Consider the following 21,155-nt stretch of genomic DNA (forward strand, 5'->3'; position numbering starts at 1 on the left):
TCGTTCCACAGCATTGTCTTATTTGATCCTCACAACAGCCCTGTGAGGTTCTGGACTCTGATTTACAGATGGGATATCTGAGACTTAGATTAACCGATTTCTCCAAGGCCACACAGGAAGTCGAAGAGCTAAGACAAGAAACACAGGTCGTTCCTCTTTAAATGTCCCTCTATGAATCCAGCACTCCTAATAATCGCTGTATCTCCAGCTCTTAACATGCGAAACACATAGGAGACGCTCAATAAATATTTGCTTAATAAATGAAAGAATGAATGAGAGAGTGAAGGGAATCAATATCATATTATGAATGGCGAAAAGACTTAAAAAGCTGACGCAGTCTACAAGTATGAGATTGTTAAAACAATTATTCTCTCAATCACTCTGTCCCCTCCTGCTCCGGAGGTGGAATTCCTACCCCCAACTTGGCTAATTCCATCCGGAGGGAGGGGCTCTCCCAGGTGCCGGAGACCCTCGCACCTGCGCCTCCCTCGACGCCCCCGCGGGCTCGGCGGATTGAGCCGGGATCTGACGGGATGGGGGCCCGGGAGGCCGCCAATGGGAGGGTCGTGGGAGGAGCCCTGAGAGAACCGGGGGCGGGGGAATGACGGCGGCAAGAACCCCAGCGGGGCGGGGCGGGCCGCACGTCCCGGCCGGGCTGCGGCGGAGCGAGCGGGGCCAGCTCTGCAGAAGGCGGCGGCTGGCTGGCCGGGACGGTCACATCCCGCTGCAGGGGCTGGCGGAGGCAGCCGCACTGCCTCCCGCACTGGGGACCCAGGCCAACCGCCAGGCCGCGCCGGCACCGCCCCCTGCTCACCGACAGACTCCGCGGCCGCTACGCCTCCGTCCTCTGCCCGCAGCTCAGTCCCGCACTGCCCGCCTCGCCGGGCCCGCGCCGGGATGGGGTAGGGGCAGCGCCACCGAGTCGCGCGATGGGCCGCCCTCTGGGCACCCAGCAGCCCCCCGAGGCCTGACCGACCGCGAGGACCGGCGGAGGTGAGTGTGGGCAGGGCAGAGCCGTGCACAGAGGGCGCCCGAGTGATACGGGGGCGGGGAGGGCGTGGGGAAAAGGGGGTTTCTGGTTCTGCTGTGGGCTGTGGGGAACCCGGGAGAGCTGCTGCCTACCGTGCGTTCTGGCCAGTCCTTGACCCTCCACAACTCCTGCCACCTCCAGGAGCCCCGCCTGGATGTCAAGCGGATGCCCCAGCGTCTCCCAGCAGACTCAGTGGAGACCATGGCTTCGCTGATGCCCCTGTCCCCATATCTAAGCCCCACTGTCCTCCTGCTGGTCAGTTGTGACCTGGGCTTTGTGCGAGCAGGTGAGTAAAGGAGGAGGGGTGGGAGTTAACCTGAGCTAGTCTATGAGTGGAACCTGTTAACCTGTTAACACACTGGCACCTACAGACCGGCCTCCATCTCCTGTGAATGTGACAGTCACTCACCTCAGAGCCAACTCGGCCACTGTGTCCTGGGACGTCCCAGAAGGCAACATCGTCATTGGCTACTCCATTTCCCAGCAAGTATGAATCACCCTTCTACTCCCCTAACCTGTGTCCTTGGATCTCTGAACATTCCTTGGGTTACCTCCCTCCCCCCACCCCCAAGCTCCCCTCCCAGCGGTGGGAGAATCTGGGAGCTGGTGTTCCCTGGCTCAAGCTGCTCTTTTCACCCTACTCCCTTGGAGTGCTTGGATGTTGGAGTCCTGGCTTGAGCCTTGTGACCTGGGACTGGGGTGAAGCTGCCCTCCTCTGCCATCTCCCTGCAGCGACAGAATGGCCCTGGGCAGCGTGTGATCCGGGAGGTGAACACCACCACTCGGGCCTGTGCCCTCTGGGGCCTGGCTGAAGACAGCGACTACACAGTGCAGGTCAGGAGCATCGGCCTTCGGGGAGAGAGCCCCCCAGGGCCCCGGGTGCACTTCCGAACTCTCAAGGGATCTGACCGGCTACCCTCAAACAGCTCAAGCCCAGGTGAGGATCTCAGCGCTTCCCCACTCCCTAAAGCTTTGGATTCTCTGCCTTTTTACCTGGCCTTTAGCCTCCTGTTTACTTCCCCAAAGCAAGCAACAGTCTAACTTAGATCAATAGATGGATGATTTAATTCATTGTACTGCCAGGAAAGGGAGGAAAGCAGGTTGGCAGGGGACCGGGTATAGACAGGCTGGTAGTGAATCGTTTGGCAGAAGGGCTTTTAAGCTTCCTTTTACCCAACCTCAGTTCACAGCAGATGCAGCCTGCATCAGTGAGTACCTGACCTGAAGCCCTCCTACATTTTGGTCTCTAACTACCTGTCCACCAACAGCTTCCCAGAGAGGGACTACCAGGGGCAACCCTGTGATGGGTCTACCCTGACTCTAATCCCCAGCATCTCCATCCTTAACTGTCTGCGTAGACAGCTGCTCTCTAGCTGCTCCCGATAACGTGGAGTCTTCCTCTTTCCGTCTCAGGTGATATCACAGTGGAGGGTCTGGAAGGAGAGCGACCACTGCAGACGGGGGAAGTGGTCATCATTGTGGTGGTGTTGCTCATGTGGGCTGGTGAGTAAGCAGCTGGATGGGGGATCAGGGATTGAGGGAGTGGGGCTTAGTGAAGGCAAGAGGTGGTGAAGGTTGGCGGGAGAAAAGGGGGTGAGAGAAATGGAGTGGGGAGATGCTTAGTTGAGGGAGATGAGCAGAAGTCTGAAGAGAGGCAGAAGAGGCTGTTGGGAGCCCAGAGAGGAAGATCAAGAGGGTGGTGCTTGTGCATGGGCACAAGGAATTCAAGGATTTTCTTAGATTTTCTAGAAACTGTGGGGGTATCTCACGGCCCTTCGAGGCTGTGAGTGCGGAGGTTGAGATCAAGGCTCAGACTGTATTGTTGTGTTTCAGCTGTAATTGGGCTATTCTGCCGTCAGTATGACATCATCAAGGACAACGACTCCAACAACAACCCCAAGGAGAAAGGGAAGGGGCCCGAACAGAGTCCTCAGGGAAGGCCAGTGGGGACAAGACAGGTGATGTGGGGCCAGTGAGGGTGGGAAGGGTAATTTTTCCCATGAGGAGCAGCCAAGGAAAGGGAGAAGGCCAAAGAGGGACAGGAAAAGAGGGAGAATGGAAATCTGGGATGGAGGAAGCTATTACCTTCCTGAAATTAGAGACTCAAGCCATTTTCTTTCACAGAAAAAGTCACCATCCATCAATACCATCGACGTATGAGTGAAGAAACAGAACCAGAACACAGATGCACTAAAAACCTGGGGATGGGGATGGGGTCAGGGAGAGCCTTAGATGGTGACCTGCTCAAGACTGAAGGATCCCACAGTCTCCCAGAGGGTAATGACACTCCCACAATCTCAGGCCTGGTACCCATCCTCTTTCCACTGTGAGCAGGGCCAGAAGGTAGGTCTCTTAGGGTCTGTGCCCCTGGACCTGGGGAGTGGTATCAGATGGAATGTGTCCTCCCATCCCCCAAGTCCAGAGGAGAGTCATTTGTTCAATCCTATTCCATTAGGTCCCAAATGGGGCCCCATTTCACCTGCATCAGGACTCTTGGCATCCCCAGCTGCCCCACATCTTGCCTCTGGGTTAAAGAGAGGGGTGTTTCTGTGGGTACACCCCCTCCCCCAGCAAATAAAAGGAATTTTCTGGGCCTGGAGGCAGATGCTGCACTGCACTACTCCAATGTCTTCCATGGAGCCTCAGGTGCTCCCCTTTCACCTGGCAGCCCCTCCAGCTGCTGGTGATCTCACCCCGTGGACATTTTTCCAATAAAGGTTCTTGGACAAACTGGAGCCGACTGTATGGTATACTGTATAGTATGCTGAAGACATTTCCCCACTGTCTCTCCCCTGACTACAAGGGCCCCTCACACCACCACCAACTTGACAGGAGCTGACTCTTATTTTAAGGTGTTTGCTTTGATTCTCCAGCCTGGGATGAGTGGAGAGGGGCCAGAAAGGGGCGTAGAAAACTCGAGTCCTAGTTCCTTTTGCTTTGTTGGTTGAGCAGGGGGAAAAGGGAAAGAAAAAGATATAAATTATTCCTGGACCAGTGAAAGCTAAGGTTATGTCACATGAGAGGGCCAGTAGCCTTTTTATCTTCACTGCCCACATCGGCAGCCCAGCTCCTCACCATTTATTCCTCTGACTCCTCCACCAACCCTGAGCTAATTTTCAGAAAAGGACTGAATGTGTCTTGGGAGAAATGAAAGAGCAGCTACATTCATAGATCCCTCAGTCCTCCTATCCTGTGCATTCCTATGCCTCCTCTTCCCTGCCCCCGCTTTCCCTTTTGTCTCTGTCTGTCTTTGTCTCTGTTCATTCGGTCAAAGTCAATAATAATTGTAAAGCATAAATGAGTTTATATTCACTCTCTCCCACTATATCCAGAGGAGGATTCTGGAAATAAAACAGAGGGGTTGGAATTCCCCTGTCAAAAGAATTATAATTTGGGCTCTGGAGCCTACTTGTTACCTGTGAAAATAGAGGCTGTCCTCTACTCTTAAGTTCAAAGGGGGGTTGGGGCCAGTGAGAGAAATACCTGTTGACATTTGCAACCACTGTCAGGGAAGGGCTTCAGAACCCAGCATCTGTCTGGACAGCATATGCTACACTTTCTGGAGGGTTACAGGTCTTCTCAACCTCTGATCCTTAGAGGAGGCTTATGAATAACTCTCCTTTTCTGCATTGATCTCTCTAGTATGTTATAAGAAATTAGACCAGTAATTCTGAAAGGCACCCGAATGCAAACAAAAATCAGTCTTCTACTTAACCAAGCTTCAACCCTAGGTATCACAGGACTTAACCTTAACCTATCAGGTGAGCCAAACTCAGCTTTTGCTGTCCACCCTAAACCATAAAAGCATCCTGATCTAAGCAGCAGTTTTTAATCCACCATTACCCAATTCAGAAGTAGGGTACCTTACCTCTCCCTGGCCACTGGTTCCAAAACACTCATCTCTCAGACTCTAGACACATCATCATTTCTCGGGATGGAAGTGTGACAGGATATAGTAGCATGGCATGGAGATAGGGAGCTAGCAATTAAGAAGGAATATAAAGAGTGTTTAAAGGTACCAGCTCTGGATTGAATCCCAGTTCCGTCCTTTACTGATTGTGTCAGCTTGGGCAACTGACCCCTCTAATCCTGAGTCTCCTATTATGTAAAATAGTATATAAACTATCTAAGAATGCTATCCCCTTCATAAGGCAGCTTTGAGATGAAATAAGGTAATGCACGTATAACACTTTGCACAGTACCTGGCAGACACATACTGAGTATTCGCTGTAAGCTATCATTATTAACCTTGTGATCCCGTGGAAGTCATATAACCTATTTGGGTTCAGTTCTGACAACTGTAAAAGGCCTATAATAGCAACCGCCCTGCTTTCCTCCAGGGTTGCGAAGATTAAAAGAATGCATTGAGCCACGCTTACGTACGTCAAAGAGTCAGAAAGACAATGATTGCGTAGCACCCGGAGTTTGGGCACGGCTTGTGGGCGTGGCCTCAGCTCGGGTTTGCATGCAGCGACGGGATTGGTCGAAGAGAAGCTCCATCAAGCCCGCCCAAGGTCCTGCCCTAGATCTCACTGCGCCGGCGCGCGTTCTGTTTGCTTCGCGGCGATCTTACGTGGTGACCTTGCGACGTGTGTTGCGCTCTGGTCGCATCTGCGTCAGCGGGTGTCGCTGCGGCTGCGTGGCGGGTTGTCCAGGTAACCACGGGAGTTGTCGCTGTCTGGTGGCATCTGAGAGACAGGTGTTCGTCATGCAGTTGAAGCACCTGAGGACCCTGCTGACGCCTCAGGTGAGGAGATGCGTGCCTCTTCCCTCCCCTGCCCGCCTTAACGTTCCAAGAAAAATGGGGGACGACTGAAGTTTAATAACGTTGAGCGCCTACTGTGTGCAGAAGACGAAAGGCTATAGTGATGATTCGGACTCTGCTCCATCGATAGAGTTTTCGATCGATTTACATCGATAGAGTAGGCGAGATGGACAGCTAACCACTGTAGCTTTCATTACGTTTCATTTAGCATCAGTGGTGCACCAGACCCGGTGCTGGGGCTCGGAGGGATCCAGAACTACCTCAGTTATTGCCCCTGGCTTCAAGAGGCTCGTACTAGAGAGAGAGGCGCACATGTAAACAACGAACACAAATCTACACCGAGTTAAATAAACGCTTTAGGTGCAAGCCCCACAGAGGGAGTGCAGGAGACCGCACCGTTCGTTCTGATGGTGAAGATCTCAGATTCAGAAGAGGCTGGGCACTGGGGCAGCAAACCTGAAACATGGTGAAGAGAGGCTGGGTTTTGGCGTTAGGAGACCAGAATTCAAGTCCTAGCACCACCACTGCTTTAAGTAAATGACCTGATACCGCTGACTTTAGCCCTTATGACATAATCTCTCAGAGTGCTTACCCAGCTTCTTCATTTGGAAAATGGGAGTAATAATAATAGCAACCTTGGGGAACTTAGGGGAAGAGTTAAATGAAGTAATACACACAAAAGAACATTGCAAACTGAAAAGCAGTGTGAAAACTGATAGACGAGAGAGAAGGACATTTAAAATGCAAAGGACAAAATAATGCAAAGCTAATGAGAGTAACATCTGCCATAAGCGAGTGTTTAATATGTACCAGGGCAGCATAAGTTAAAAAGCTAGGATTGTGGTTTATGGAGTCAAACATGGATTTAAATCTTGGTTCTGCCACTTACAAACTGTATATGTAAACTTGAGCAAATTACTTCACCTTTCCGTGCTTAGTTTCCCCATCTGTAAAAGGGGCATAATAACAGCATCTACCTGAGTAATGAGGTAAAATGAGATAATACATATCAAGCACTTATCAAAATGCCTGTCTATGGTAAGTGCTTGTTAAAGGTTAACTATTATTATTGTGTTCCCTTTCTCGCTTAATCCTCACACAGTTCTGTGAGGTACATATTGTAGAGAAAGGAGAATTGATTCATTATGGGAATCAGGAAGGCTTTACAGAGGTAGCTTTAGGAGAACAGAAGGAAGTTAGAACAAAAGAGAGATCTGCTCATTGCTCTGTAAACTGCCCCCTGAATCTGTAATTTAAAAATTCCTTTACCCTAATGGAATTATTGGAAATGAAATCCTCCTTCAGTCTTTCAAAATAAGATGATGTCATGATACAGGAAAGGGCCAAATGCCCAGGATTGGGCAAAATAATGAAGGAAGATGATCAGCAACGGTTATTGAGGAGCCCTCAGCTCTTCTAACCTAATATAATCAAGAGTTGGAGGGTGATAAAGGTGGTGATGTGGCTATTTGCTGACTGTGGTTTGAGGATTTTGATGAAGAAAGGCTTTTTTACCTTTGACTTTGGAGGTAGGTGAGTTAGGAGTGAAAAGTAACAATGTTTTAAGCCAGAGATCTAGAGCCCAAGTAATTAATCAAACAATTGGAACAGAAGCTAAATTTTTTATTTTAAGGAAGGAAATCCTTGGTGCAGAACCATAGAGGACCAGGACTGGTGGGGAAAGGGACAGACATGGCAAAAATAATTTACTGGGAGATGATCACTTCTAACTTGGGCTTCTGTGAAGTGGATAGTTAGGAAAAAACAAAACAAGATGGCATCGTTCATCCTAAATCTCAACTCTGATTATTTTACTATTTCAGAACTTTCACCGTCTCTCCCTTTCCTACCAAGTAAGCCCAAACTCCTTAACCTAACTTCGAAGACCTTCCTGAGCTGGCCTCACTCTGTTTTTCCTGCCTTGCTTCCTCTATCCTGCTATTTACAAGATAGTTTCGGCTAAATTAAATTACTGTTTCTTGACCAGAAGTTGCCTTTGGTCATGCCGTTCCTTCTACCTCAGATAATTTCCCCACTCAGCTCCATCCATTCTTCAAAGCTTAATGTTGATTATTTAAACATCAGATTATCTCAGGCTTCTCCAAACTATTATAGTACTTTGTACATACCTCTCTTATGGGACTTTTCCTGTGTTTGCACCATCTTATTAGATCCTGGGGCAGGGACCTTATTTTGCTCTTTGTCTCACTCTCAGCCCTGGCCAAGTGCCTTTCTCAATAAGGTACTCAAAAAATATTAATTGAGTGAATGGCTAAAGACCAAAACGTATCAGACAATTGAATTGATTTCAGTAGCAGACCTGGGATATGAGGGAACAAGGAGGCCATTGCAGGGACACATTGGTACAGTTGGTTTAGCATGTCATCTCTTAGTGCATTTGTATTATGGGTTTGTAGAAGCACCTTGTTCTCACAGTCCAGGGTTTTATGGCCTTGGAGACCAGGATGGATCACGAGCATCTCTTTGTTTTAAGGACTGTGATAGGAAGAAAATTGACCAAAGTCACACTAGAAGTAAAGGAACTAGAAACGCAGGAAGAAAATTGACCAAAGTCGCACTAGAACTAATGGAACTTTAATAGAAATGCTTTTGGTGTTCTAGATCAGCACCTGGGTTTATTTTTTCCCCCTTTGCCTCTGCAGGATGGAGCTGCAAAGGTGACCTGCATGGCTTGGTCCCAGAACAATGCCAAATTTGCTGTCTGCACAGTGGACCGAGTGGTGTTGCTGTATGATGAACATGGGGAGCGGAGAGATAAGTTCTCCACCAAACCAGCTGACATGAAGGTGAAGAGTACTCATGTGTACCTTAACCTATTGATGGGGCCTTATGAACCTGTAAAACTTTTAACTTACTTCCTAGCCATAGGCATAGGAAATGGCCTGCCCCTCCTTTTCTCTGTATAAATCCCTCAAGGCAATTACAGTCACACATGCACTTTTTCTTCTCTTTTCTCTTTCACGTATACTCATTACTTTTTTTTCTTTTCTTTTTTTAACTCTTAGTATGGCAGAAAGAGCTATATGGTGAAGGGCATGGCTTTTTCTCCTGATTCCACTAAAATTGCCATAGGACAGACCGACAACATCATCTATGTCTACAAGATTGGAGAAGATTGGTGAGGATGGAGATTGGAAGATGGTGTGGTTCAGAAAAGAAGGGGAAGGCAGGAAGAAATGCCTCACAGGGGAGCGAAAATAAACAGGATGAGGAGCCAAGCTGGGGCATGGGAGGCAGAGGCCTTCCAGAGTCTGTTGTTGCTTCCCTACCTTTGCCTGCCCCCCGTGTTCTGCCATCCTATCCCTGGAGGAATCAGTCTAAGGTCAACAAGGAGGCCCTGTGAGATCCTGGGGAGCCCTGAGTGATGTTGTGTCTTTGCTATTGTTCCAAAGCTACTCAGACTCCTCCCTCTTATGCCTCCTTTCAGGGCTTCTACAGAGTGGTAGGAAACACTAGTGGGCCAGCGAAGCTATCTGTTCTTTCTTCCCTTCCCCCAGCATCATTTGTGGCAATTTATTTATGGACGTGGTTTTTAATATGCTTTCCCTCCTTTTTATTTGGCAGGGGTGACAAGAAAGTTATCTGTAACAAGTTCATCCAGACGGTAAAGTTCAAACCAGTCCCTGGGAGATTGGAATGAACAAACATGTATCAATATATCTGCTTATAAATGCAACTAGGAGTTGGATTTTTTAACATCTGAATCTGACTTTTCCTACTGCAAGGATGGTGCTGCCTGTCTGCTCATCTGCTTTCCTCCTTAGAGCCCCAGTTGTGTCCCCTCCTCTCCTTCCCTATAGGTGATTGGGGTGGTGACATGTGGCAGGTTGTTCAGGTTCAGGTTGTCATAAGTGTGCTAACCTACGTAGACAAGGTTATCCTTTTCCATTATTTCTTCCTTACAGAGTGCTGTTACTTGTCTGCAGTGGCCAGCAGAGTACATCATTGTCTTTGGACTGGCTGAAGGGAAGGTAAAGGAGAGAAGAGAAACACAGGAGAGGTTGTGGATGAGGATAATGGTTCTGGAGAGAGGAATATGGTTAATCTTCTCCCTTAGGGTCAAGTCGTGTACTGGGGGAGGGCATGTAAGGACCAGGGCATTTTTTTTTTATTATTATTTGTTTTTCTTTTCTTAGGACCTGGGCGAAATTGAAAGTAGCCTAACCAGACTTATGTTCATTCTCCCATTTTCAGGTTCGTTTAGCAAACACTAAGACTAATAAATCATCTACCATCTATGGGACAGATTCTTACGTGGTATCACTGACAACAAAGTGAGTAAGGAAGAGTGGTATCCCAAGAGCTTGGAAATGGTAGGAAAAAGCTATGGGGAAGTCTGGAATGGGAGCCCATAGTATGAAAGATGGGGAGGACTGGTAGCAGGAACCACAAGTAGGGTAGTGTTTGACAGAGAAAGGGGACTTTCTTTGTGGGATAACTCTCCCTGTGTTTCTCTCCTTTCCTTCTTTTCTACTTTTTCAGTTATTCTGGGAAAGGAATTCTCTCTGGTCATGCAGATGGCACTATTGTTAGGTATTTCTTTGATGATGAAGGCTCTGGAGAGTCACAGGTATGTATAAAGGATGCTCTGGGATAGGAGATAAGGAAATCCCAAGAGCCCTCCTAGAGGAGGTTGGACATCTAAGGAATTTAGATTGAGGTGCTGGTAGGGGGAGGCTAGAGGAGTGAGACCTCAGGGAGAGAAACAGTTGGATGTGGCCAAAGAGAGGATTTGCGTTTAGGAGGACAGAGCTTAATATTTATGGGAAAGGGTGAATCAGGTGAAAGGGACCTTGAGACAAAGGGAAATAAAGACTCAGAGTAATGAAAAATGAAAAAAATTCTCATTTATGTAAAAAATATGTGTATGTATATAAATTCATAGAAAAAAAGAGTTATTTACTCTCAGGAGGGAAAAGGGAAAAGATGGGGGGGTAAAGGAAACATTCATGTTTTACTCTATATAATTCTCTAATGTTTGAATCATTTACATTAAGAATTACTTGTGTAATAATTAAGTTTATCCTTCCTAAAAAAAAAGGAGCCATGTGCTCCCTGTGGGCCTACACAGTATTGGCTGATGTTTAGGACAGGTCCTTTTGCGGGGGGCCTTATTAGATGCATATTAAAGATCTCCAACACACAAGTATTTTGAGGTTTCCTCTTGAGCACAAGGTCAGGAAGTGTGCACATATGTCATATGTATGTGTGTGTGAGTATAAGACAGAAAGACAGTTTGTGAAATCTTCGGGATTAGGATGTGTTGGGGGTGGGAAAATGTTGGGAGAAAGATGTCTGCAGTGTAGGATGGTCAGAGTGAGTGTATCAGGTGCTAGGAATGAGAAATTTCTGGGATGGCATCCTCAGAGTCAGAGCGATTGAAACCCTCTGCTTCTGTCTTAGGGGAAATTGGTTAACCACCCATGCCCACCCTATGCATTGGCTTGGGCAACCAACAGCATCGTGGCTGCAGGCTGTGATCGGAGGATTGTGGCCTATGGAAAGGAAGGCCATGTGCTACAAACGTTTGATTATAGCCGTGACCCTCAGGAGCGGGAGTTCACCACAGCTGCAGCAAGTCCTGGGGGCCAATCTGTTGTGCTGGGAAGTTATGACAGGTAGGTCCCCTTTCCACTGCATCTTCTTCTGCCTACTCTTCCTGTGTACATTCTTTGATTTTGCTCAGTTATTCTCAACTAGAGTGGGAGACTAGATCAGAATCAAGTGTATGTTGACAGAGATTCTCAGGTTTTAATTCATACACTTTCCTCTTCCTGCTCCCACCATTCATTGACATGCTGGCAGTTCCAAAAGGCACCATGCTCTTGTTGTGTCTCTATGACTCTCTCTAGGATTCCACAGCAGAGTTCCTCTCCAGTTTCTTTGTGTTCCCTTCACCCCTTTTCAGACCACTGGCTGAGTGTTTACCGCATTATATTGTAGTTTGGTGTTTGTATCTATCTGGCTAAACTGAAGAGCGCTTGAGAAGAGGGCCTAGTATTCATTTTTTTTATCTCTAGTGCCTAGATTAGTATCTAGTACATAATATATGCTCAAATGTTTGGTGAATGAAGGAAGGAAGGAAGAGTAGATAAACAGCTAGGGTTTGAGTCCCGTCACTTCCTTGGAGTGCTTTTAACCCCAGTTTTGTCAGTCCTGTCTTTCTATCTCCTTCGATCTTATATGTGTCTCTTCCTGTTCCTTTCTTTCTTCTCTGACTCCTACATTTCTCTTTTCTTTTTCCATATTTCTCTACTGCTAACAGCTCATTTTTCTCACCAGCTACAATATCCTTTTGTTTTTTCCATTCCCGTCACTCTTACCCCATTTTACTTTTGACTCGGTTTTCCCAACTTGCTTCCTTTGATCCTTTTTGTCCTCTCCTACTAGACTCCCTAGCTTATCTGTTCTCTTTTATTTCCTTTCTTCTCTGATAAAGCAGGACTAATTTCCTTCAGTTACCAGCCCATTTTCACTCTTTTGCTCAGCCTCCATCTCTTCTAAAAGCCACATACTTTATTTCAGACTTCGGGTGCTCAACTGGAGCCCTCGAAGAAGCATCTGGGAAGAGGCAAAGCCCAAGGAGATTGCCAACTTATACACCGTCACTGCCTTGGCCTGGAAGCGGGATGGCTCACGACTGTGTGCGGTGTGTTACTGTTGACCTCTTTCTGCATTGGTGACTTTCTCCAAACTAGGAAAAATCCTGCCTTATCCTAAAGCACCATCTCCTGACATCGGAAAATCTCCTCTTCCCTTTTGACCCCAACCTAAAAATCTGATGTTAAAAGCAGGGAAGTGAAATTCATACTGTATTGGAGGCCAAAAGGGACAAAGAGTTGTATAGGAAGGGCTGATTTCCCCCTTAGATCCCCACAATATGTGGTGCCCTTGAGTCCTGTGATTGCCACCTCTTTCTTTCTGGTACTTCCAAAAATTACCAGCACTTTTACTGCCACTTCGTCTCTAGATTCTGGGACCTAGGTTTTGAGGGTATCTCTAGATACCCTCCCCATGCCTATGTACTGTGTGTGTTACCCTTTATGTTGTCACTTTCCCTTCTAGGGCACGCTCTGTGGTGGAGTGGAACAGTTTGACTGTTGCCTCCGAAGGAGCATTTACAAGAACAAGTTTGAGTTGACATATGTGGGACCTAGCCAGGTAAGCAGCTGATAGCCTGCCACACCGAGATCTTGCCATGGTTCATTCATCCTGTAATACTTCCCTGCCTTCTGGCCACAGCCACAGTGTCAAATTTAACCTCTGGCAGAGCTCTTCTGGGGAACAGAATGTGTCAGAGCAGCTCCCTGGCAATTTTCCTGCTATAGTTCCTCCAGCTTATTGTAAGAAAAGGGTTAGACACCAGACCTAAGGGGTACAGAGATTGCCACTTACATCTTCCTGGTTTAAAACTTCACTACCTATATGCTGTTAACTGGATGATAAATAGGATTACAAGGGTGAATTCTGTTGTTTTAAGGGCCTCTGAACTCACTGTGTATGATGTTGCAAGCTAATTCCATAGTTCCTGAGCCCACTTTTCTCTTTTCTTTACCTCTATCCTCTTTTCCTTCCGTTTATTATTCATTGGTTCCTTCATTCTTTTATTTTCTCCAGAAACATTTATCCATTTTCTGTGTGTCAGCAATGTTAGGCACTGAGAATACAAAGATAATTATCTGAAATACATTGTCCCTTAATCGAGGAGATCATTCTAGCAAAGGAGACAGACATATCAAAAAATAATATAGTACACTGTGGTAAAAGTTATCATAAAGGTTTGTACAAAGAGCTGTGGGAACGTAGGGAGAGTGATTGGTTTTACCTGGTGGAACTTCCAGAATCATATATATTATGAGCATCAAAAGAGATAATATATGAAAGCATTTCATAAATAGTAAAGCACTACATAAATTTGAGGTGTCATTATTACCAACAATATCCTAGGCCAGGTGAAGAAACAAGATATTAGCTTTGTTTAGCACTATGGAGGTGGGCAAAGGGCACAGCATGGTCATCCCTCTTTTGGGTTGGGGGAAGCCTAGGGAACTCAGACTTGTCCCTTACCAAGGTGATTGTGAAGAACCTATCATCGGGGACCCGAGTGGTACTCAAGTCACACTATGGCTATGAGGTGGAAGAGGTGAAAATCCTGGGAAAGGAACGTTACTTGGTGGCCCACACATCAGACACGCTGCTACTGGGGGACCTGAACACTAATCGCCTTAGTGAGGTAGGAATGGGGCATCTTGAGGTGCTACTTCGGGGGAGCCAGGGTTCCTAGGGGAAGATCTCCATGAGAAGCTCTAACATTCTGGTGTTTTGGGGATGTGGTTTCAGGGTATGGGACCAAGGAGGTTTAGAATCCTAGAATATGAATCACCGCTGTTGGACTGTTTTTACACCTTCTCTCAGAAACATAGGGTTAAGGGCAAAATCTGACATAGCACCTCTTTCGTACAATGTCAAAGCCTTCCCAAACTCAATCTCTCTGCCTCCCACCCTGTCATTCTTTCAGCATTGTCTTAGATAGTTGTCTACATTGTTTGTTATATCTTCTCTCCCCTTTACAGGTAGCTTGGCAGGGATCTGGTGGCAATGAAAAGTTTTTCTTTGAAAATGAAAATGTGAGTAGAATGTGATTCACCATCACCATCTTGATAAGCCTACTTCTAGCTTCTGTGTCAAAGGGATATCAAGTGGCAGCAGATAAAGGGGGAAGGTGAAATAGGCAGAGGAGCAGATTAAAGAGAAAAGTGGGAGTCACTTTGAACTGACAGTAACCTCCCTCTGCTGTTTTTCTCTTTCTTCATGCCTTTCCACCATATAATAATTCCATTTATCCCCAGGTTTGCATGATCTTCAACGCTGGAGAGCTAACCCTGGTGGAATATGGGAGTAATGATACCCTGGGTTCTGTACGTACTGAGTTCATGAACCCCCACCTCATCAGGTAACCCCCCAAGGTTCTCTAAATTTTTGAAACCCAAAAGAATTCCTTTTTGACTTCTAACTTCTTTGTCCTCAGGTTAATCTAAAAACTTCATTCTATGTGGTACTTCAGAGCCCTTGATAAACATCCCAACTGTCTAAGCCCATTTTGCCTTACCTCACTCTTCATGTTTCAGTGTCCGTATTAATGAGAGGCATCAGCGAGGAATGGAAGATAATAAGAAACTGGCTTATCTTGTTGATATTAAGACTATTGCTATAGGTGAGTAAGACTCTCTCATAATTTTAATAACAAAATAGATGTTTATAGTACGCTTCCCTATCACAAGATTGTATGCAGTGGAGAATCCAGGAATCTGAGAGGCACAAAGTAAATGTGTGATCCCTCTCTTACAGTGGATATGTGAAATGTTTAAATCCATTTATGTGTGTCTATGTCTAGATGTCTAGAGATAGATATATAGGTACATATATAGGCCTTCCCATGTAGGCATCTATCTAGGGCTGGAAAATTGTGAATTGTAGAGAAGAACCGTTAGCAAATTTATGAATTTTCCTCTTTAGACTTCATAGGATCATAGTCTCTTAGAACTGTAAGAGGCCTTATTTTTTTGTATAGTTTGTCATTAGTAACTAGTGATGACAAACTTTATTTGCATTTTACAAATGTTCACGTTTATAAATCTTATTTTGTATATTAATAGTTAATTTTTTATCATGAAATATTTCAAGCATAGAAAAAAAAGTATAGAGAATAGCATAGTATTCTCCAAAAAGGAGAGAGAATAATATAGCTGTGTAGTGTAGTTGTTAAGAACAGGGCTCTGGAGTCAAACCTCCCCACTTCTCTACTTACTACCTGTGTGATCTTAGGTAAGTTACTTAATCTTTCTGTATCTCAATTTCCTCATTCACAAAATAGGGATAAAAATAGTACTTACCGCATATGAAAAGCACTTAGACTAGTTCCTCGTACATAATAAGCACTTAATAAACGTTAGCTATTAATAATAATAATAGTATTACTTGTATACCCATACCTAGTACTGTCAGATCCCAGCATTTCATTATATTTACCTTGGATCTTTTCTCTCTCCTCTTATTGATGGACATTTAAGTTGTTGGTTTTTCACTGTTACAGTGTTGCGGTTTTCTAAGGTTTACACCTAGAGTGGAATTGCTGAATCATAGACGAGGTTCATCTTCAATTTCACTAAATATTTCCAAATTGCTCTTCAAAGAAGTTCTACAAATTTACATTCCTACTAGTAGTTAGAGCTCCCGTTGTTCCACATCCTCTCCAATAATTGAGATTGCCTGACTTCCTGATTTGGCTCGATCTGATGTGTGTGAAATAATATCTCATTGTATTAATTTTTTTTATTGTTCATTTGTTTATTGGCCATTTGGATTCTTCTTCTGTGAATTGAAGTTCATATTCATTGCCTATTTTTTTGTGTGTGTGAGGAAGATCAGCTCTGAGCTAACATCCATGCTAATCCTCCTCTTTTTGCTGAGGAAGACTGGCTGTGAGCTAACATCTATTGCCAATCCTCCTCCTTTTTTTTCCCGAAAGCCCCAGTAGATAGTTGTATGTCATAGTTGCACATCCTTCTAGTTGCTGTATGTGGGACACGGCCTCAGCATGGCCGGAGAAGCAGTGCGTTGTTGCGTGCCCGGGATCCGAACCCGGGCCGCCAGTAGCGGAGTGCGTGCACTTAACCACTAAGCCACGGGGCCGGCCCTTATTGCCTGTTTTTAAAATCAGCTTGTCTTTTCCTCATTGACTTGAAGGAGTTCTCTGTGCATGTATAGCCTTCAATGGTTATTTGTATTGCAGATATTTTGTCTCAGCCTGTGGCTTGTCTTTTCTCTCCTTTTTGGGGTCTTTTAGTGATCAAACATTTTTAATTTTCATGTAGTTGATTTTATCACTTTTTAAGAAATAGTTTGTGGTTTTTGAGGTCTTATCTAAGAAATCCTTCCAATTCCCCGCTGTATTTTTAACATTTTTAAATTTTGCTTTTCACCTGGAATTTATTTTTGTGCATAATGTGGGTAGGATCTAATTTTATTTTTTTCCCATACGTTTAACCATTTATTGAAAGTCCATTCTTCACCCACTAATCTGTAATGTCCTCTCTTGTAAATCAAGTTTCCATATACACAGGGTGTGTTCTGAAGATATTTTTGCATTTCATGAATTTTATGTCACAGGTTGCTGAGCTCAGAAATGTAAGTATCCATAATGGAAATAATAATATAGTCCAGTGGCCTAAGTTCCAGCAGCAATAATGAACTATGAGACTTTGGACCAGTCACTTCACTCTATAGGTCTCATCTTCAATGTATGTAAAATGACAGTTCTTCTCTTAACCTTTTTGGGTCACTGACCCCTTTGAGTATCTAATGAAAATCATAGATCCTTTCCTAGAAAAATATATGTACACACATAATTTTCTGTATAATTTCAGGGTATTCACAGAAATAGGGTCCCCACAGCTCCAGCATTCCATGATTCTACTTGTAATTGGGGCATTAAAATATGGCTTTATCATTTTGCTTTTTGATTAAAGGAAAATTCATTTTTAAATTGGTCTTCCCAGTCTTAGACATTAGCTAACATTTGGTCTTTAGCTTCAGCATATATAACAAAGGTAGGCACATTGCTCATTAATGATGTATATCAATAAGAGTTGTGAATGGGCTTTGATCAAGAGACTCCCTGAAAGCATCCTAGCCAACACTGATGGTCTGTTCTAAATGTGATCATTTCTTTTTTTTTTTTTTTTGGTGAGGAAGATCAGCCCTGAGCTAACATCCATGCTAATCCTCCTCTTTTTGCTGAGGAAGACCGGCTCTGAGCTAACATCTATTGCCAATCCTCCTCCTTTTTTTTTGCCCCAAAGCCCCAGTAGATAGTTGTATGTCATAGTTGTACATCCTTCTAGTTGCTGTATGTGGGACACGGCCTCAGCATGGCCAGAGAAGCGGTGCGTCGGTGCGCGCCCGGGATCCAAACCCGGGCCACCAGTAGTGGAGCGCGCACTTAACTGCTAAGCCACAGGGCCGGCCCTGATCATTTCTTATGTTGTCTACAAGATTCAGACCAAACTAAAATATTCATCCTCTACACTGACCAGCCTAACTTTACTCAAAGGTTCCTTCTGTTTTGTCTGTGTGCCTTCCTCACTGTTTGCCCTTCAGTGCTCTTACATCACAGGCACTCAAATGTGCAGGTAACTCCTTGGGGCCAATATGATCATCAAGGTCATTTCATTCATCAGCTTTCTCTCACTGGTGTGCTGCAACTGGGGTTCATCCTTAATGTGCTTAGTGCTGCCTTACAGAGGACTTCAGGAGTAATAGAAGCCAGTTGCTCTGTAGTTCTGATCGGCTGTGAGACAACTCCAAGAGTCCCAGAAAGGAATCACATTTCTTGATGGGTCTGGATCTTTTGAGTTAACTACAGAGTTAAGCAGGGCTGGCCCCGTGGCTTAGCGGTTAAGTGCGCACGCTCCGCTGCTGGCGGCCCGGGTTCGGATCCCGGGCACCCACCGACGCACCGCTTCTCTGGCCATGCTGAGGCCGTGTCCCACATACAGCAACTAGAAGGATGTGCAGCTGTGACATACAACTATCTACTGGGGCTTTGGGGGAAGAAAAATAAATAAAATTAAAAAAAAAAAAAACCTACAGAGTTAAACAAAAACAAAACCTCTACAGTTTTAAGAAACCTAGCATCTTAGCAAAATTATGTTGTATTGGCCATTTGCATTCCTCACTGACAGACTCTAGACTGATGTAACATTCTTAAAGCCCAACCTATGATTGCAAGGCCAGTCTTTTGCAGGCTGCCTCATGCCCTGTATATGATTATGTGGAATCTCACTTCTTAACCCTGTCTCCTTTACTCTATAGTGGATCTGATTGGTGGCTACAACATTGGCACCATCAGCCATGAGAGCCGTGTGGATTGGCTGGAACTTAATGAGACGGGGCACAAGCTTCTCTTCAGGGACCGGAAACTTCGTGTGAGGAGGGTTACTAAGGCCTTAGCCATTGACTGGTTCATAAAGGATGTGGTACTAGCTGCTACCAGGGATTGTGGGAGGCAGGATGGGACATAATTTCTTGGTGCTATGCCATTAGCATAGCAGAAGGCACAGAAGAATCAACATTCTTTGTATCTGATATCACAACCCATCCTATATTACCCTTAAGAAGATTGTATCATGATGGCGCCAAAGTCAAGAGTGGAATTTGGGAGTTGATTTCTGTCTTACCATTTACAAGTCTGTGCCCTCATGAAACTTCCTTACCCTTATATTCCTCTTCCTCACGCCTAGCTGCCCTTTACCCACACCTACTGCCCCAGTGCTCTTCAGCTACCCTTATCCAACAGCATTGAAGCTGGCTTGAGGACAGTCTTCTAGCCCCTTATTGATTCTGATCTCTATACTGTATCACCAAAAAGTTCAACCTCAAGGGCAGAGAGACTATCTGGTGATTTTTCATTTTATTTTCATTATGATGTGAAAACCATATCATAGATTTCAAGACCATTTTATTTGTCTGGTGGCCTTACTATTGTAATCCAGGCTGGTAACTCTGGCCCAGAGTTATTCTCAGAATGAAAGTATGACTTTCACCTAACTTAAATTCCTAGGGTGTAGAACTTTGCTCTTTTGGTCATCTCTTATTTGGCCAGAGTCGGATTATACCAACTCAGCATAAACTTCAAGGGTTGCAGGTCAAGAAGCTTTGAAATTTGGCGTGTACCTGACTGGTGGGTTAGCTCAGCACATTTCACCATTAGGGAAATGGTCAAGATCAGAAGATACCCCATATTTTCTTTTAATTGTGTTATCTACCTCTTCCTTCTTTAGTTGCATCTATATGATATTGAAAGCTGCTCTAAGACAATGATCCTCAACTTCTGCTCCTACGTGCAGTGGGTCCCAGGAAGTGATGTGCTGGTAGCTCAAAACCGAAACAGCTTGTGTGTATGGTACAACATTGAGGCACCTGAGAGGGTCACCATGTCCTCTATCAGGGTATGTCGACACCAGGACACTTCAGAAATAGTGTCAAGCTATTAGAGCCCCCAGGAGGCTCCGAAGGGTACTTGGCTCTCTCTACCCACCACCCATAATCTCTGTGATAGAGTTGGCAAGTGAAGCTTAGATTCCTTCGCCACAGCGGAATGTGCCGCAGAGCCATCCTTGTTCAGATTCCTGACATTATATTAGACCCCTGGATTATGGGTCTCTATTACAGTGGCCCTAGGAATTCACCAAGTCATAATGTGGAGTTCCTTTAGGCTGGAAGATCCCTGATAGGAGGGGCAGTTCCATGACACCTCCTTGTGTGCCGATTCTCTGTTATAAGCCATTCAAAGTTCCTTTTTTCTCAGACTGCTGATCAAACCCTCTCTCCCGTCCCACCATATCATCACACATACAGTAATCCTCCAAAATCTGGGAGGAGCCTGTGAAAACAGAGAGGAGAGGCCTCTGTGCTAGGCTGGAATGACTGGTGTGGGTATGGCTGGAGCACTTGATACTTTCTTTTTGTTCTTTTTCTGTATCTTTTTTCTCCTTTTTTGCCTCATTTTAGACTGATTAAGTTTGGGTTTTTTGGTTTGTTTGTTTTGTCTCTTTTAAAGTACCCTTTTTTCACTTTTTTGGTTTGGAGGTTATACATCTATTTCTATAGCGATTACCGTGTACTTAAATTAACAAAGTCTAAAGTTAATCAGCGTCTAATCCCCCCTCCCCTGAAAACAATACAAGGACCTTAAAAGGCTTTAACTTTGATTACCTCCCTTTTGCTATTGTTGTCCAGTGTTTTCGTTCTCTTCTGTTATCCTCGAAGTTAGACATTATTTAACACAGACGGAATTTGTTTCAGTTTACCATCACAGTGCCAGTTTCTCTGTCTACCTTTTCCTTTTGCATTGCTGATCTTCCCTCTGGAGTTATTTTTCTTCTTCTGGAAGAATATCACTTAGAAGTTTCTTTAGTGAAAGACTTTTGATGATAAACACTCAGTTTTTGATTATCTGAACAGTTTTTTATTTAGCCTTTGTTCTTGAAAGATACTTGCACTCAGTACCCAATTCTAGACTGACAGTTAATTTTTCTTAGCCTTTTGCAAATATTGTCCCATTGATTGACTTCTTTTGTTGGTCTGAGAGTTATATTAACACCCCTTTCTGTAGAAGTGATCTGTTTTTTCTCTCTGGTTGCTTTTAAAATCTTCTTTTTCTTAGATGTTTTGAAGTTTTACTACAATGTGTCTAGATATAAATTTCCTTTTATTTATCCTGCTTGGTATATATCATGCTTCCTATATTTGTCAGTACACATATTTTTATCAGTCTTA

At 44.9% G+C, this 21,155-nt stretch overlaps 2 protein-coding genes across 4 annotated transcripts in view; both read left to right on the plus strand.

The window, feature by feature from the left end:
- The first annotated feature begins 635 nt into the window (after nucleotides 1-635).
- FNDC4 (fibronectin type III domain containing 4) lies at nucleotides 636-3,765 on the plus strand. Its single transcript, XM_014781541.2, has 7 exons — nucleotides 636-993; nucleotides 1,172-1,316; nucleotides 1,402-1,517; nucleotides 1,763-1,967; nucleotides 2,444-2,533; nucleotides 2,864-2,988; nucleotides 3,155-3,765. The coding sequence occupies exons 2-7, from the start codon at nucleotides 1,196-1,198 to the stop codon at nucleotides 3,188-3,190; spliced, it is 693 nt and encodes a 230-aa protein (XP_014637027.1). The 5' UTR covers nucleotides 636-993; nucleotides 1,172-1,195; the 3' UTR covers nucleotides 3,191-3,765.
- Nucleotides 3,766-5,616: 1,851 nt separating this feature from the next.
- The window catches only part of IFT172 (intraflagellar transport 172), a 32,484-nt gene continuing 16,945 nt past the window's right edge, over nucleotides 5,617-21,155 (plus strand). For all 3 annotated transcript variants that reach the window (XM_004418212.3, XM_087436987.1, XM_087436986.1), the window contains exons 1-16: nucleotides 5,617-5,777; nucleotides 8,459-8,602; nucleotides 8,822-8,934; nucleotides 9,381-9,420; nucleotides 9,722-9,787; nucleotides 10,011-10,090; nucleotides 10,299-10,386; nucleotides 11,220-11,434; nucleotides 12,342-12,465; nucleotides 12,882-12,977; nucleotides 13,888-14,049; nucleotides 14,390-14,443; nucleotides 14,666-14,769; nucleotides 14,945-15,030; nucleotides 18,690-18,802; nucleotides 19,658-19,825. In XM_004418212.3, the coding sequence (XP_004418269.1) occupies nucleotides 5,739-5,777; nucleotides 8,459-8,602; nucleotides 8,822-8,934; nucleotides 9,381-9,420; nucleotides 9,722-9,787; nucleotides 10,011-10,090; nucleotides 10,299-10,386; nucleotides 11,220-11,434; nucleotides 12,342-12,465; nucleotides 12,882-12,977; nucleotides 13,888-14,049; nucleotides 14,390-14,443; nucleotides 14,666-14,769; nucleotides 14,945-15,030; nucleotides 18,690-18,802; nucleotides 19,658-19,825 (1,692 nt within the window). In that variant the 5' untranslated portion in view covers nucleotides 5,617-5,738. The remainder of the gene's footprint in view (nucleotides 5,778-8,458; nucleotides 8,603-8,821; nucleotides 8,935-9,380; nucleotides 9,421-9,721; nucleotides 9,788-10,010; nucleotides 10,091-10,298; nucleotides 10,387-11,219; nucleotides 11,435-12,341; nucleotides 12,466-12,881; nucleotides 12,978-13,887; nucleotides 14,050-14,389; nucleotides 14,444-14,665; nucleotides 14,770-14,944; nucleotides 15,031-18,689; nucleotides 18,803-19,657; nucleotides 19,826-21,155) is intronic.

Source organism: Ceratotherium simum, chromosome 11 (assembly GCF_057802395.1).
Source record: "Ceratotherium simum simum isolate JZ-2026a chromosome 11, ASM5780239v1, whole genome shotgun sequence".
Taxonomy (NCBI): Eukaryota; Metazoa; Chordata; class Mammalia; order Perissodactyla; family Rhinocerotidae; genus Ceratotherium; species Ceratotherium simum.

Bases quoted from the DNA above. Each gene is read 5' to 3' on its own strand.
- FNDC4 (XM_014781541.2), top strand. From the start codon at position 1,196: ATGCCCCAGCGTCTCCCAGCAGACTCAGTGGAGACCATGGCTTCGCTG. The intron at 1,968-2,443 runs GTGAGGATCTCA...TTTCCGTCTCAG, and splicing joins CTCAAACAGCTCAAGCCCAG to GTGATATCACAGTGGAGGGT. The intron at 2,989-3,154 runs GTGATGTGGGGC...TTTCTTTCACAG, and splicing joins GGCCAGTGGGGACAAGACAG to AAAAAGTCACCATCCATCAA.